Raw genomic sequence first — 17,018 nt, forward strand, 5'->3', positions numbered from 1 at the left:
TGACTGGATCCTAACATTAACATTTTGCTGTCCTAACTTTTGTTAAATACAGAAGGTTTCTGGATAGAGAAAATTAAGGGCCAAATTCTATTCCATCTATTAAGTAAGTGGTCTTAGGCACTGACATGCATTCTATTCTACCCAGCTTGAGTCCCTGAAGACATTAATGAAAAAGATGAATGGGTCTTCTTCCTCTGGCCTGCCTTTCTGTGACCAAACTTAAAGGTGAGATGTTTGGGTATTTAAAAAGTAGATGCAATAACAGGGTTTCAAAATCTGAACAGGGTAGAATAGAATTGTTCTTAAGCATCCTGGTCGGGGTGGGCAATTACTTGGGCTGGGGGTGCCACTTAGGGAGTTTAATAAGCTGTTGCAAACCAGGTCAGCACTCTTTTCCCCCCTCCCACCCAGTAGCTCACCAAACTCTCTAAGTGGCTATCCCACACTTGGCCAGGCAAATGGGATGGGGCCATGGGGAACAGCATTCAGGAGCAGGATGGGGAAGTAGGGCTGGAGCCAGGATCAGGATCATGGGGCCATGACAGCACAGGGCCGAGGTCAAGCTGCAATTTGCTTCCTGCGTGCCCCTGTGAGAGGCACCAGTTCCATGGGCAGGGGCATGCCAGGAGCAGATCATGACCCTGCCCTGGGCCCCGGCCCCATTCTGTCATCACCCAGTGATCCTGGGGTCTCCATGGAGACCAGCCAAGGACCCACATGGGCAGGGTGCACTTAACCGGGCAGTGGGATGGGGCTGTGAGCAGGTGGGGAATGACATCCAGGAGTGGGATGCCATTCCCCACCTGCAGGGCCGGAGCCGCAATCAGGATTGTCAGGCAGGGTCTGGGGCAGAGCTGCAATCCACTGCCCTGCCCACAGAACTGGTGCATAAGGGACATACAGGAGGTAGATCATGGTTCTGCCCTGGGCCCTGGCCTCATGCTGTCACTTCTCCACAATCCCGATCCTGGCCCTGTCTGCCCATCGTGCTCCCAGATGCCACTCCCCACTTGCCTGCAGCCCCGTCCAGTCTACCTAGCTGCCCACACCCTGCCCATGTGGGGGAAATGTAGTCATTTCACAAGGCAGAGCCAGTTCCTACTCCAAAGAATTAACATCTACATTTTATACATACTATCCATAGTGGAGATGAAACTTAAGCTAGCAATACCATTATGCACTTATGTAGGTTAGGTATGTGCATGTGATGGTAACTCAGATAAGGTTTGGGTTTTCATTATACCTATACAAATATATAAGCGAGTATTTTTTAATCTCTTCATGGTGGTCATTACAAAAGAGATGAGTTCTCAAGAAGAAGGATGCTGGCTCAAAGAATGCTATGTGTGCAGCGTCTAGTCTTGGAAGTGTTCTTAGTTCCCAGTTATGCACTGGAGGAACAGCTGTTTTAAAAAGTGCTGTGATGCCACAGAACAGGAAAACAATATCTTTTTTTTATTTGAATTTGAAAAAAGGTGAAGGATGATCACCTGAATTGTATTTACATACTGATACTGTGATTTACCAAGTAAAAAAAACCCCTACAAACAGTCTATTGCACTTTATTACCTGCATTGGAATGCCAGTATTTCCTACTTTAAATATGTAACAGACTAATATCCATGGTGAATTCAGAGTCCACATTAAAAGAAAGCTCTTTAAGTCTCTCTCTCCTTAAGTGACTTATTTTAAAAGCAAGACAGTTTGAGATTTACCAACTGAAATAAGTGCTTAAGTACAACTGCCAGTAACATTTTTATTCTATGAATTTAAATTATTGAGAGAAGTGCCTTGTAAACTACATTTGGGTTGTTCTAATAAAAGATATCAAATTCACCCAAGGAACCTTGTCTGCCTTGTAAACTACAATGTGCTTTAGGGATTAAATTAATCTCTCTATCCAAAGAAGGGGTCAATACAGTAGCAGCAACAGTGCCTCTGAAGCTGGGAAGAGGGGATAAGTCAGAGGACCTTGTTTGATTTGAAATAGTCACTGAAGAGGTAAAAGATCTCCTAGCCCACTTTCTTAACACTTTCTCAATTGAGTTGATGTACACTACAACTGCCACTCCATCAAAACCTATGGAATTCATCCAGGCTCACCTAGGAAAACCAAAGTATGCCAACTACATATATTAGAAAAAAACAAAACAAAGCTAGAAGTCAAGACAAGGTAATTTGACCAAGCATTGGTAGTGCTATTTGAGAGAAATCCTTAGGTCTGTTTAATCAACATGAAGCACAGAAACACAGATATTGTAAATCATTTTGTAAAAGATGTAATATAGGGAAAATAGAATAGACAACACATTTTTAAAGTACTGATGATTACTAGAACTATAACTTGTCCTTGTTTATGTGTGTCATCTTTTTAACTGTATTAGAATGCAATTAATTATTTAAAAATATTTAATTAAAATCTTAAAATGCTATTGATTAAAACATTTTAAAACCTCAGGCTGCTGAGATCAGTGTCACTGAACCAAAGGAGTAGTAACTTGTTTTTTTCCTGGGCTACTAACTTAAAAATAAGTAAAAAAAAATTCTAAGGAAAAAAAGCAGTCATTAAATATTGTACATATTTAAGACAATGTCTTAAATTATTAGTCTCTAACTTTCTGCTTATGTGGTAGGACCATATTTTTATTCTAGTATTTCAAACATTTTAGAGATAAGATTGAAGATATTTTGATCAAGGCCTGGATGGGAGCAAAGTAACTATCTTAAAATCTCAGTGAGTAAAATTACAAAAGCAAAAAAATGCTGAATTAGTAGTGGCATTATATTTTTAGTTAAACAGTATCCTGGCTAGCTCCAGCAATACTGTTCAAAAAAGAAGCAGGCAGGGAGAAAGTATGATGAAAGGCAAACTTCCATGCCTCAAGAAAGAATGCAGCATCAAAGGGAGATCTCTAACACTAGACAAGAATTCTCTGGGCACATCTACACATGCCAATTTAAAGTGCATTAGCCATTTTTAAGATGCATTACGGGTGCAGGTCTATACACATGCACCCATAATGGTAATTTTAATGGTAATTTTAGGCTATTCAAGCCTAAATTTGATACCTGCAAAAGCTGGTATCAAATTTAGGCACAAATAAGTAAAGTGCCTTAACACACATGTAGATGGGTTAAGGCGCATTAACGCTGTATATGTCAAATGATTTGGGACTAACATTAGTCCCAAGGCACATGCACATTAAGTTTAGGCATGTGTAAAAGCACATGTAGACAAGCCCTCTTTGTTTTAAAACACTCTGACTAGTGGCCAGGTGTCTCATCAAATACTTGTTCAGCCGCTAACAATAAGGTGTTTTAGAACCTCAAATGCAAACAAATTCAGAGCAGTAAATAAAAGTCTACATGGATAGAGGATAGTGAGGCTGTAAAGGGACAGGACTAGGAGCATCAGCCTCAAGCTGCAGCAGGGGATATTTAAACTGGAGATTAAGAGTAACTTTCTGACTATAAGGGTAGCTGAGCAAAGGAACAGGCTACCTAGAGAGATTGTGGATTCACCATGCTTGGAAACTTTCAGAAGCAGGTTAAATGCACTTGGCTAGGATGGTCTAGTCAGGGATGATCCTGCCTTGAGTAGGGGGCTGGTCTAGATGATCTTGTGATGTCCCTTCCAGCCCTACTTTGCAATGATCCTATGGGCAAATCAATTTAAAAATGTCCCGGTGTACACAAAAAGAGTAGAGGCAGGCCAGCATTAATGTATTTAAGACTACAATATTAGCCTTGAGTTTTTATCTGTTACACTGTAATGCTGTAGTTTTCTTTATAGAGTTGTACTTAAAGAACATGGGAACCTAGAATACTAGCCTATAAAAGTCTTCCACTGAACCTACTACTAGACAATAAAATAGTCTCCTCTCTGCTGACAACTAACAACCTTAAGTCAAGTCAAAATTCCTGAAAGTATGCCTATTGCAGAAGCTCGAAGAACCCTGCAGTACTCAGTTGTTGTATTTCTGGCTCAGGCAGAGCTCCTGCAAAAATGCTGTGGGCAGGAAGTGTTTCCTGAAAAATACTCAACAGGTATAAAATGCTATATTCTACTAAAATATACTCCCACTGTTTATAGCTGCTGAGGATCTGTCCCTAAGTGTCTCTTTCCAAGCCACCTAGGGCTGAACAGCCCTAAGAAAATTACTAAGGCTCTACAACTAAAGAGAGCCTCTTGGCACTGCCACAAAGAAGGCGAGGACAATATGACTCTAGGATGGTTTAATTTGAACAACTAACCCGTGAGCCCTGTTGATCACAGATTAGAACCTGCTGCAAAATAACTGCAACAAATAGAATTTTGAGAGAGTAGACTACCCTAGAAGCATTTCTAATCTTACTGATCATTGTGTATTCGCAGATGCCTTATTATGAAGGCAAAACACTAGTTACAAGGATGTTATGTAGCATGAAATCTTGCATTTTTGCTATGTAAAGTAAATTTGGCCTGTGCCAGATATTCTGTAATGTGTTAGAATGATGTTGTATAATACAAGAATGTGGCCTGTGTCTGTGAGGTTTGAGTTCTTCGAAGACTTTAAGAAAACCTTTAGATCTCCCCAACTTTCACTGATTTGAAAAACTGTTTCTAAACTACTTGTTTCAGTAGGAAGATGTCATCAAAAACTGAAATTTTAAAACTGGTGTGATCATTATTTTTTAAATGCAGAGCCTAATCTAACCCTTGATTACTGGCATGTAAGGTCTTTTTGAAATCACTGGAACTCTTATGAATAGAGGCTGAGGGGCTGGGCCCTTAGAGAATGCATTTGTCAGTATTTATTAAAATAGCAAACATGTTCTACAAAATTAAACTAGCTGTAAAACATTTCTGGAAAACAAATTTACCACATATTGCCCAACTTGAACACAGACTGGTGGGCAGCCGATACATTTTAAAAATAACTAACAACTCACTACTGCAACCATCCTATGCAGAGCTCACAGAAGCCCACCCTAAATATTGGCATCTCATGAAGCTACTAATATATACATCACTCTATACAACGATTCCATCTTGAAAGCCTGAAAAATAATGGGCGTTAAAACTTTTTTAAAATGCTAGAAGATAAACATGCAACAACACTATCTCCCCTGAGCTTCTGATACAAAAAGCGCCAACATGACTCAGTCTTGTTTATTTTGGCCTAGACTGAGACTTTGGGCTTGGCCCTGAGCGTGGGGCAGTGAGAGTCTGGGATGCCTCAGAGGAGCACTTGGAAGGAACTGTGGCTTAGTCACCATTTTTCCTATTTCTCCTGTGGCAGGAGAGTACATGATGTCTACCATTTTTAGGGTGTTAGCTTATTCTTACAGTTGTGCCTGGCCAGCTCTGCTAGCTGATGAATGTGCAGGGACAGTGTCATGGTTCCTCTCTCTCACCATCTTTTTGCCTGTGCTGAGAGGAACTGAGTGTCTTTGTTCATCTTTGCTGTTCTTCGAGCATGGGAGTGAAGAGCGATCTAGCAATTTGCTCCCTGCATGGTCACCACTGCAAGGCTCAAAACAACCTATATTGCTTGTATACCCGGGATTACCTGATGCAACTTCCATGTGCAAGAACAAAAATATGAGATTGGGGTAAGAGTAGATGAGAAAATGGAGGGTTAGGCTATTACTTAAAATAAATTAATCTCCTTGCTCAACTGAACTACAACTTTGAGAGTGTAATTTTTTGCATGGGAAAGGGGAAATTAAACTGAAGACCTGATAGACTATGATTCTCATCCAGGGCATCTTGAAATCCTTTCAGGGGTGAGGCCATTTGCCACACAATGTCAGTACTGTTAGGTCTGCAAACATGATTCATAAATCAAACCCAGAGATTTCAAATAGGAATCCATAGTGCTAAAAACATTCTGAGCTGCTGTGTTCTTTCTGTGTTCTTTGCAACAGGAGAATTGTTCTATTATTTTTCTGTAGTCAAAAAATGAGTGAAAACTAAGAGCTGACATTTTTAGGGGTTCCTTGAGTATAATGAAGGGTGCCTTGGGTCTACAAAGGTTGAGAACCATTGTGATTGACAGTAAAATCTAAAATTCTAATTTGTTTGAGTTTTGGAGGAGCTTTTTTTTGTTTTTTTACATTTCAGTAATTTGCAGGGCTATCAGTACTACGCTTGTCATTTTAAAGGTTTTCAGTTTGACTCCATGCATCCTTAAATTGGGTCTGTGTGGGCAGACCTTCATGACTGTGAAGAGCTGCATGGTTTTGCCTGTGTACAAGAGTCTGTTTGTGCTGACTGTACATCAGGATCAGAGCTTTAATACTCTGCAGACTTCATAGAGACAGAGATTACACAAACTGGTTTAAGGATCAGAAACTGATTTAAACCAGGAACAGAACAGACATTCAGTGCACATAAACCAGTTTCAAAATGGCCCAAACCAGTTTGAGATAAACCTGGTTGAATGCAGTATCAGACTTAACTGATTGAGCTCAAACCAGTTTATGCATTGTCTGTCCCAGACCCCTTCCTAGTTTAAGTTAAACCAGAGTCCTCCAGCATCCCAGCATGCTCTCTGGGTGGGACTCTGCCCTCTGCTCCAGCACAGGTTGGCCCTGCCCCTCTGCTCTTTAGCTCGAGCAGGGACAGGACCTGGTGAGACACCAACCGGCATGGCCCAATTAAGGCAAAGTGGACAGAGGGAGAGTTAATTCTGCCCTCCTTCCCACCACAGCTGGGGTCTGCCTGTCCATTGGGGAGCAGTGGGGAGGGGGCTGAAGCGGTGGCCTCTAGGGCTGGCAGACCCTGGCTGCAGGGCAGAAGGGACAGAGGGAGGAATTAACCCTTCTCCCTGTTGCCTTCACCTTAACAAGGCCATGCTGGAACTCTGTTCTGTGCTGGGGGGACTCTTTCCCTTCCTCCTCCTCCCCCCAGGTTGCGGAGGGGGTGGCTCTTTGTGGCATTGGAGAGGGACTCCTGCTTCTCCTTCCCGTCCCTCCACCATGGGGTGGGGAAGGGGGCTCTGCAAGGCTTCCCAGCTCCGGAGGGGGACTCTTCACCCTGCTCCTCCCCCGCAGCTATAGAGTGGGGAAGGGGGCTCTATGCCAGGCTGCCCGGCCCCAGAGGAGGACTCTTTCTCCCCTGCACCACTTCTGGCTGTCAGGGAGTCGCTGGGACAGGCAGGGCTCTCCCCTCTTCTTCCTCCCATACCACAGCAGTATGGCCAAGCTCTCTCTTCTCCCACCCTCTGAACCCTGCAGGCCAAGGTTCAGGTTTAAACCCCTTCTCCATTTTACTCAGCCCTGCCCAGGCCCTTCCCTCGCCTCCACAGCTCAGCTCAGTTTCCCTGTGGAATGGAAACAAGGGCTGCTGTAGCACCCCTGGGGTTTCTGCCTGAGCAACTGCAGGCATGTACCTGCATTTCCAGAATGAAAAAGGAACATCTGTCCACTTGCAAACTGGTTCAGTGTCCAAGAAGGCAGTTTTCCTGAACCACCTTGCAGGAGAGCTGCTCTTCTGGCATGGTTCAGTACCTGCCGAGGTGCAGCGGCTTTAGCCCCTGTGTGCCCCGCTGCCAGACAGGATGAGACCTGCTGGCAGGAGCTGTGGCTGCAGGGACAGCTGTCCCCACATCCTGGGGGGATGGTGAAGAGGTCACAGGGAGCTCTAACTGCTCTATGGTAAGAAAACCAAAGGCATACAGCAAAACATGTAGGTATTTAGAATTAATTTTATTATGACAATAGAGACACTGATAGGCTTCCAAATTGCTTTAACACTGTAGATATATCAATAAAACAATGCTCAACTGATCACTGTCTCTCACTCTCTATATATAGTAGTCTTTTGTTTTAATTGTGAAGGAACATGGATTTTGGGGTATTTTACAGAGCAACTTTTGGATTTTTTATCAGGTATTTTTCAGTTTTCAAATAGGGAATGCCAGAATTCCTGCTAGGGAGGCAAGTGGCAGGACCCAGGCAGAGAAGCCTGCTCAAAGTTGGCACCTTGGACCCAGCTGGCTGTGGCTTACCTCCTGGCCAACTGGGGCCAGGAGGACATGCTTTGACAGGTCAAAGCAGGCCACCACACTGGGAACATCTTCTGGGCAATAGCTGCCCAAATGGCCAGGCAGGGGGCACACATGTCAGTAGTGCCACACAAAGGCCAACTCTGTAGCCACAGCCCACTGGCAGCTGGCCCAGAGGGGCAGATGCTTCTACTGGCTGTGCAGTCCCCATCTGCAGTTTGGCAGGTGCACAGCAGGTCACAGGCAGGCTGCTGCAGTGGGTAAAGGTTGCAGGGAACTCTCAGAGCTGCTTCAGCAGTCCAGCTGGCACAAGGGGTAGTGTCCCCAGGGACCAATTGGCTGGGTCCCAGAAACTCCTGAGAGTGAGTAGTTCTGAGCTACTTGACGGGGAAGCTTTTTGTACTGATGGGGTCAGGACAGGGCAGCTTTTTTATACTGCTGGGGACAGGACAGGTGCTGGCCCCAGGCTCTAGCTCCCCCTGGCTGCAGATCCAGGAGGAGCCAGGCAGGGTTATTTTGCCCCAAGTGGCACAATTTGCCCCACGTGAAAGTGCATGTCCAGGCACGTGCGCTCAATTCTGTACCACTTCTATTTGAGCTGCCGCAAGTGCATGTGCTTGCATGTGTGGACGCACCCTCAGAGTCTAGTGAGATGCAAACGTTAACTAGGTTTGTTGTGGATGATATCCTTTACTGGACCAACTGCATAGATGAGCTTTCGGGTACCACTTCCTCAGGTCTCACAAGAATCCTTGCCTCTTGCATTTCTGCTTGACCACCATGGCTTCCACAGCACCTCAACATTACCATTAACTCAGTTAACATTTACATGAATACTATGATACTAAATTCATAAAAGTTTGTCTATTCCTCTTATGTATCCATAGACTACAAATGCTTTGGGGTAGGATACCTTCATTTTACATATATAGCACATAGCAAAATAGGGCTGTTGGTTATTTTTGTACTGAAACTAATAATGGAAGCATGGTTCACTTATTTAAAATAATTAGGACTCTTTTTTCTGAATAAAGCACTCACAAGTATGAATTTTTGTTCATATTTAAACAGATTGTTCATGAGTGTACCTCTCCTAGCTTCTTGGGAAAGTTCTCAGTACATCTTGCTCTTCCTTAGTATCTAGTTTAGTCTTTTGGAATAAAAAGAAGTTGTCTGTGCCAAATTTTATACTGAGCAAATATTTTGGCTGAATAATAAAACTTCCGATAAAACTGCTCAAAACAGGTGTTAATGCCAAACAGTGCTAGTTGAGCACTTAGCCATAATGGTGCTGTGGGTCACTTGAACACACTTCCCACAGACTTTATGATCAGACTTGAAACATTTATCATCTCCCTGACAGCAAGAAGATTAAATGTGTTATCCCAAAATGAATTGGAAAGATGCGTTGACTTGGGCCTGGGGGTAACCTCCTGATAAAAGTACAGTCGCTGTGTCCAGTCCCCATCCCCTGCTCCAGTCCTTTCAAATTGCTGAGAGTATATTTTGATTCCTACCAGGATGCTATCCCTAGACTATATTTGAAAGAGCTGCTGGGTTCTGATTAAATTTAACACTTCACCCTCATTTTAAGCAATGTATCAGTTCATATTTAGAAAGAAACAGTTGTTAAGTTATGCTTTTTTGTTCGTTTAATGAATACTTAAAATCTGGAGAAATTGACATTAGACATTCCATTCCCTAGGATAAATTTCCAGATGTACTGTTGACTGGATTTTTCAAACGCTTCTTATTGTCAGCAAACATATATTGGAATTCACCTACTGGGTCTACAAAAAGATCATCTTGCATAACTCTGACAGTTTTGAATATTATTTTTGCACAGTGCATATGTTGGATTTTGTAAGTGCTTGGTTTGCCAGAAAGACACAGAACAGCAATCCAACTTCTCAAATCATTCAAGTTATGGCTCAGAAGGATTTATATAATATTAAAAGTAAATGGATATAATGCATCGTGGATGATACTATACAAATAACCACAGGAGAGGAAATAACAGTATAGATGATAACTCAGCAATGCCAACTAAAAGCTTCTGAGTGCTTTGCCAGGATTGTCATATAACCATAAACATGTGCTGAATGCTTCTTAGAGTTCTTAGAATAGCAAAGCTGTTTTTTAAGCCAAGAGTATAAGCCCCAGGCTCACAAAATTATAGAACCATAATGAAGTTGGAGCGAGTCTTCTAGCTTTAGAAAGCTAATCGTGGAAAACTTTAATGCTACCTGCATGCTGTATTAAATGTTATATTACCCACAACATTTTCTAAAGCGATTTCACTGCTGAATTGTTGTTCTGTACTATTCTTAAGTTGTTCCCCTGTCCTCCTTGTTCAGTTAACTTTGGATTTCTCCTAGAGAAATCTGGGATTATCTGGTTGAGAAAAAAGCACTTCCATACCTTTCTTAACCCACAAGGAGAACAAAACAGTGGGCTGCTCCAGTTTTCAATCAGATCTTTCCATGTGCCCTGTGTGTCCTGTAAGGGGGACTCCTTAGCTATAAGAGACCGGACAAAGGATGCTCATCACCTTCTGCTAATTGTAGAGGCCTTTAATTTTTTATGATATTTCTGCTGATGATTATAATTTATGATATTTCTGCACTGCAGAATAATTCCAGGTCTCATGCAGTACTGCCTTCTGCCTTCACATGAAGTTGTTTTATGAGAGTGTGGCAGGGCACTGTTGGTGCCTGCTACTTTAAGGGCTGAGCCAAGCAGCCAGCAGGTGCTTGATTGTGGTGGCCATTTTAGATTTCTGGCCGCCTATATAAACAGGGCAGTTCACTGCTGGCAGGCCAGGCAGTAACATCACCTGGCTGCAAGGCTGAATGCAACATCCTGGAGGTAAGGACAGGAGCTGTAGGGGATGGTTTGGAGGCTCCTGGTCCTGGGCATGACCTAAAACTGCACCCTGATGGGAGTGGGTGGCCTGTGGGGCTCCCAGTGGTGTGGGAACATCTGGGAAATACCAGACTAGTTACCACCCAGTGGAAGGTGGGTTGGGGTGCCTTAATAACCCTAGCTCCAACAACTGGGTGGGTTACCCCACAGTAAGGTCAAGAAGGTGGACCCAGCTTAGAGAGTGGGGCTATAGACTCAGAAGCCTGACTTAGAATACCCTCGACTGGTCAATGCTGGGGCCAGGACCAGAACGGTCAAAACAGCCGGGGCCCACTGTGAGGGATGCCCAGAGCTGAGAGCCTGGGGTTTCTGACTGGCTTTAGAGGTAAGACCAGGGCCTGTGTGGCCAAAGGTCCTGGAGGGACCACACCTGAGAGGGGAAGAGTTCAGGGAACTAGGCAGCCCAGCATGAGAGTGGAGTAGGCCGCCTTATTGGAGGGATCTGGTTTGGGTCTGGATTGGAGGATTCTGGGGCCCAGTGTGGGGCCAGTGATGCCATAAGAACTGAGGATGCCATCTGCGAGTCTTGGGCTGCAGTGTAGGAAAGAAAGGGAGCTGCAGATAGTGTCCCCTGGCATCGGGGCAAGAAATGGGCAGCCTCTTGCCTAATTAATATCCTAACATATATCATCAAGGCATGGCAGGTGAGAAGGCAGGTGGTTGGCCCAGAAACAGGTAGGTGAGCCAATGAAGATCCACCCTGAGGTGGCCTTCTGTTACAGAGAGGTTAGCAGTAGGTCTTTGGGGTTCTATAGACTTGAACTCAGATACTTCTTTCACTCAAGCTGGAATCTACCCATATTCACTGTGAAATACAAGCTAAAGCACTTGTGTGCTACCCATCCTTAATTGTCCTCCTGTAATTCTCCTTGTGTACCAGAAAAACAGGTAAATCTTCCCACAGTTCACTTGAGGACCACAGCTGAACCAGCTCGGCTCTGGTCTGATATGGGCCACAGAGCTTTGGCAGCAAGAGGCTTTGCCTGTGCCCATGCCTTGGACAGGTAGACTGAGCAGGGGAAGGGGATGGAAGCAGCACCAGGGGAGGGTGCAGGGCTAATTTGTGCTACTCCTACCATAAAGATTGGCCTCCACACTGTCCATTAATTTCATCCATAATTTAAAAAAATACATATTCTTAGAACTCTAAGTATCTTTAGTGACAACTTCAAAATAGAAACTTATGAAGAAGTGTAAGGTATTAAATAAAATATATTTATGAAGTCCCTGGTTTATAAGCATTGAAAGGATACTCAGTTCTACTGTTTTTTTATTTTTAACAATGTTCATTCGGTTATAAGTATTATTCATGGGTATATTGCTCAAAACCTCAGTTCAACCTCACATATTACAAACATCTTTTTGGTGAATATAACAACATCATTTTTCCATTATTGCTCTGTCATCTTGCTTTATCACTGAACATTGTGTGGCAGCTGCATCATGCAGTACTCAAGATGAGTTGGCTGGCAGGAGAGTGTTATTAAAAATCACCATATTACACCAGAGTAACATGAAGTTTCCTAACCTTTTTTCTTTTTTCCAAACTTGTCTACATTATATTGACAACAAATCTTGTTTTCAAGATTTGCTTTACAATCTCTGTCCCTCAAATGACAAGATAGCAAGTTTTACTCTAACAGTCTTGCTCCATTATATCTGTAATGACTAGTAGATAAAAGACTTGTTTTCAACAGTTCTGATTTTTATCAAAATATAAATATATACCTGATCTTATTAAAGTGAGAAGTTTTGTTCTTTCCTTAATTAAAAAGGTGAGATCTACATTTTGCATATTTTGACTACTATTTATCACTTTTAAATGTAACCCTGGTACTGTAAGTTCAATAATTAATTATTGAAGTAATTTGTTACTTTTTATATATAAGGAAAATATAGAATTTAGGTCTTAGAGACAAATAGCTCTCCACTGTTTTCAAAACTGATTTTGTGATACTAAAAATTCTTACTGTGATTTTCCAAGTACACTTGCTGTTTGGAGGGTAGACTCCAGGGAATCCTTCACTTCCAATAAAGCCGGACTCTCCAGATACAACTCCTCCACATGTAAAACTGGGCCTGGGAATGACAACATTCTAGCTTAATTTTTAAAGATGCATCATTTACAATGTGATGGGGATATCTGCTAAAATGTTGGTACAGAAATATACATCTGACTTTAAAACATCTTTGGATAACATTAGGAGGCATATAAAATATAATTCAGTACATAGTAATGCAAGATATAGGCAGGGATAGAACTGACCATTCAACCCTTAATTTGCATGCTGCAATTCATATAGTTTATCAACAACAACAACAAAAAAAGCCCTGGTCATAGTAAAAAAAAAAGTGTCACATTACTGTCTCATGGTTCTAAATGCTGATATTTTAATACAGTAAGCCACTTCACTAATTCTGTCTATACGAGGAAAACCATAAGTCACCATCAATGCAGCTCATGTCTACATGACAGTATCCTTTTGGAACTACACTGGTGAGAAATGATAGGTACTAATTTTGCTAGCTCAGGGATGTTGAGGGGTAATAAAATTATTGATTCATGAAAGCACTTAACTTTAAGCACATTCTTCAGGCTCAAATGCTTGACAGAATTAATTTCCATTAAATGCTTTGAGATCTCAGAACAGAGCTTGTATTTTTATTATGAATTAATTAAATGTAATTATTATTAAATGACAAAGCAAGAACATGGTGAAATGCCCAATCAGGACTTGGGGGCTTATTTAGTACATGAATCCACTGCTGGCAAGCTTGTTTGCTAGTAGCACAGAGGTGGTAGTAGTAGAGAGAGAGAGAGAGAGAGAGAGAGCTGCTAGTAGAGACAGATAGCAGATATATATTTTAAATAGCCCATAAAGACCCCCCCCCCAAAAAAAAAAAACAAAAAACAAATTAACTAACTTAACTACCCAGAATTTGAGAAATAAGAAACCTATTTAGGTTTCACCAGCAATGCCATGCTCTTTGTTTCTATTTCATTAGAAAACAAAAGAGGTTACTTTTAGGGGCTTTGCACTGTTTACAGTTTGCCCCAATAATGCCAGTGCTCTCCCACTTAGAAGGCGTTTCACCAGTAGAGTGAGAGTGTGGTGCTTCATGACTATTTAATTACAAGTACCAATTGCAAGCAGCCTGCTTCCTGTCAGGTGCTGGCTAATAGAAGGTCAGGACAGTTATCAAGCCCCGGCTTTTATCCTGAAGGCAAGAGCTGCTGGAGGGTACTGCAGGAGGGTGGTATGGGAGAAGGGTGGTACTCGTGCTTTCTGCTTCTTGTCCAATCACTTGCCTGCCTGCTGGGTTCAGGTGCCACCAGTGGGACTTCCACTCCCTAGTCCAGTGGCTCTCAACCTTTTTTTTTGGAGTTGAGGCACCCTGCACTGGACTAGAGGTCCTGCTCCACCACGCTTGTGAATGGAGCAGCACCCCATTGCAAAAACTGGTGCATCTATTCCAGTCCTTGCAGAGGGGCTGGGCAGTGGCCTTAGGACAGTGCTCCTCAACGTTTTAGAGCCAAGGACCAGATTAGTGGCACAGGGCCGGTCAGCAGCTTCATCAGCACCGTGCTCCCTCAGCCTCATGTTGCTGAATCACAGCCCACACTGCCTCCCTAGGTCCAGCACTGCAGGATCAGGCCCCGCACCACCTCCAGCCAATCCCTGTGTGCCCACATCAGGCCCTGCGGGTCCCCACAGGGCCAGGGATTTGGCAGTAGGGGGAGCGATGCTACCACTCCTCCCCCGCCCCCAGCATCTCAGAGCCGGGGGCCGGCTGGCGTGCCTGTGGCTCCGGGTCCATGGGCCACATGGGCAGGGGTTGGGGGCAAGTTCAAATTACGGGGGAGCTGGGGGCCGTGTCCCCCATAAGAGACGAGAGCCCCCCTGTAAGTTTTGAAGTCATAACCTGGAGCTGGGGTGGGGGGTGTCTCCGATTGTATTAGGACATCGTGATGGGCAGCCCAATTTTATTGGAGACCCCCCTCCCCTCCCCTCCCCCAAGAGCCCAAGTGTCATTGGAGCCGGGCTGGGGTGTCCGGGCAGGGACCAGCCCCGGCCCCGCTGGCTGAGGCGGCCCCCGGCCGGCTGGCGCACCCCGCCCCGCCCCGCCCCGCCCCGCCGGGCTGCCGCCGCGTCGTGGGGGAGCGCTTCCCGCGGGGCTGCCCTTACCTCTGCGGCGGCGGCGGCGGGGCTCGCTGTGCGGGGAGCGGCGCGGCCGCCAGCAGCAGGAGCAGGAGCCGGAGCGCCAGCCAAGGGGCGCGGGCCGGGGGCTGCATGGCTGCGCCGCCGCTGCGGCCGAGGCCGCTTTTGAAGGCGGGACGGAGCCCGCGGTGGAGCGGCCGCCTCAATGCCCCGCTTGTTCTCGCCAGGCGAGGGGCGGGAGACTCCCCTCCGGGCCCGCCCCGCACTGGGCCCGCCCGGCCCCGCCAAAGCCGCAGCTGCACAGGGCGCCGCCGGGCTCGGGCGCGCGGGGGGAGCCCGCCCCGGCCCCCGCCCCGGCCCCGGCCCCGGCCCCGGCCCCGGCACGACGAGCACGGAGGGCCGGGCACTTACTACGAGTCCTGCTGCCCTCGGCCCGGCGGGGGCGGCCCGGGGCTCCGTCCCGTCCCGCCTGAGCGCCCGTGGCCGTGGGAGAGCCCGGGCCCGTCGCGACTGCTCCCAGGACGCCGGGGTCTGCTAGCGCCGCGCTCAGCCTGGCTTGGCAGGAGGATCGTGATGGCACATGAAGCGTCTTGTATCCGCACGAGGCAGCTGCCGAGGGGGAGGTTGTGCGGCGTGAGGGGCCAGCGCGCCCTCCACCCAGTGTCACCTCTTGGGCATCACGTTTTGCAGTTCAGTCACTTGTGAAATGTCCCGTCCAGTTCTGCGGGGCAAGGGGATGTGGTGACTTGCCTCGCACCTGGGAACCCCAAGAAAGGGAGTCCCAGGCTCTCTAGTCCCCAGAGCCTCCCACCTGGCATTGACTTTGCACCCACACGATAGATAGGAGTACCTGGACATGTCCACAAAAGAGATCTGAATCAGTGTACCTGATCAGGAATCCTTTCAAATCCATCTTCCTCCTCCTGAAAAACGACCAGCTACTCTTTGCAGACCAGTTTTTTCCAGGTTGTAATGTGGCTTGCCAATGTTGTTTATACAGAACATGAATGAACTCTGTCATCATCTCTACAAGCAAGCAGGGCTTTGTCAGTACTTGTAAAACGGCGATACAAGTTCGTGGTCTCATTTGAACTTTACAGGGAACTAACAGTTGCTTCATTTTATCACTGGTAAATTTTAACTCACCAGAATAAAGAAACATTTTACATCTGACTGTGAAAGGGATTGTCTTTAAGGCCACCTTAGTAAAGTTAAGCATCTATGTGATGTACCTACACATATGTACTTATACATAGGCAGCATATATGTAGGATTAGGGTCCAAATTGATTAATCAAGAAAAGTAATGAACATCTAAGCCAGGGGTGGGCAAAATGTGGCCCGTGGGCCAGATTTGGCCCGCAAGGCCATTCTATCCGGCCCACAGGGCCCCTAAAAAATTTAGAAAATTAATATTTATCTGCCCCTGGCTGCCTGTCATGAGGCCTTCGGTGGTTAGCCAAAACTCGGTAAGTGGCCCTCCACCTGAAATAATTGCCCACCCCTGACTAAGCTTTAGTGTTCTTACCATGCATAGGAAAGCAACTGAACTTGCTATCTTTTTTAAATAAAAATTTACCAAAGTCACATTAGTAATAAACATATTTTACATGGAACTAAAGGTGCAACATTATACAACTTAAATACCTTGCCCTGTATGCCTATTATCTTATACTATTATATCATCTTTATATTATTTTATTGAAGTAAGAAGACTACATAGTATGAAAACATGGAAAATAGTTAAATAAAATCGCTTGGACAAAAACCCAGATTTTTACCTAGATTTTATGTTATCTGTGATAGTTCAAGGCTAACATATATCCAATTATTTATTAATTTCACAGAAATTAATGAACGATGATCTTTTTAGGATCACAATAGTGATGCTATGCTATATAAAGCATTCTGGTACAGCCAACTGCAGACTGATGAAAGAAACC

At 44.8% G+C, this 17,018-nt stretch overlaps 1 protein-coding gene across 2 annotated transcripts in view; it reads right to left on the reverse strand.

The window, feature by feature from the left end:
* PCOLCE2 (procollagen C-endopeptidase enhancer 2) overlaps positions 1–15,316 on the reverse strand; it is a 43,359-nt gene extending 28,043 nt beyond the window's left edge. The window contains exons 1-2 of one of the 2 annotated variants that reach the window (XM_059730998.1): positions 15,104–15,309; positions 12,887–12,995 (exon numbers count right to left, since the gene is read on the reverse strand). In XM_059730998.1, the coding sequence (XP_059586981.1) occupies positions 12,887–12,995; positions 15,104–15,210 (216 nt within the window). In that variant the 5' untranslated portion in view covers positions 15,211–15,309. Of the gene's footprint in view, positions 1–12,886; positions 12,996–15,103 lie in introns of both variants that reach the window. The other variant, XM_059730999.1, reaches the window with a different exon arrangement.
* Positions 15,317–17,018: the final 1,702 nt, after the last annotated feature.

This window comes from Alligator mississippiensis, chromosome 7 (assembly GCF_030867095.1).
Source record: "Alligator mississippiensis isolate rAllMis1 chromosome 7, rAllMis1, whole genome shotgun sequence".
Taxonomy (NCBI): domain Eukaryota; kingdom Metazoa; phylum Chordata; order Crocodylia; family Alligatoridae; genus Alligator; species Alligator mississippiensis.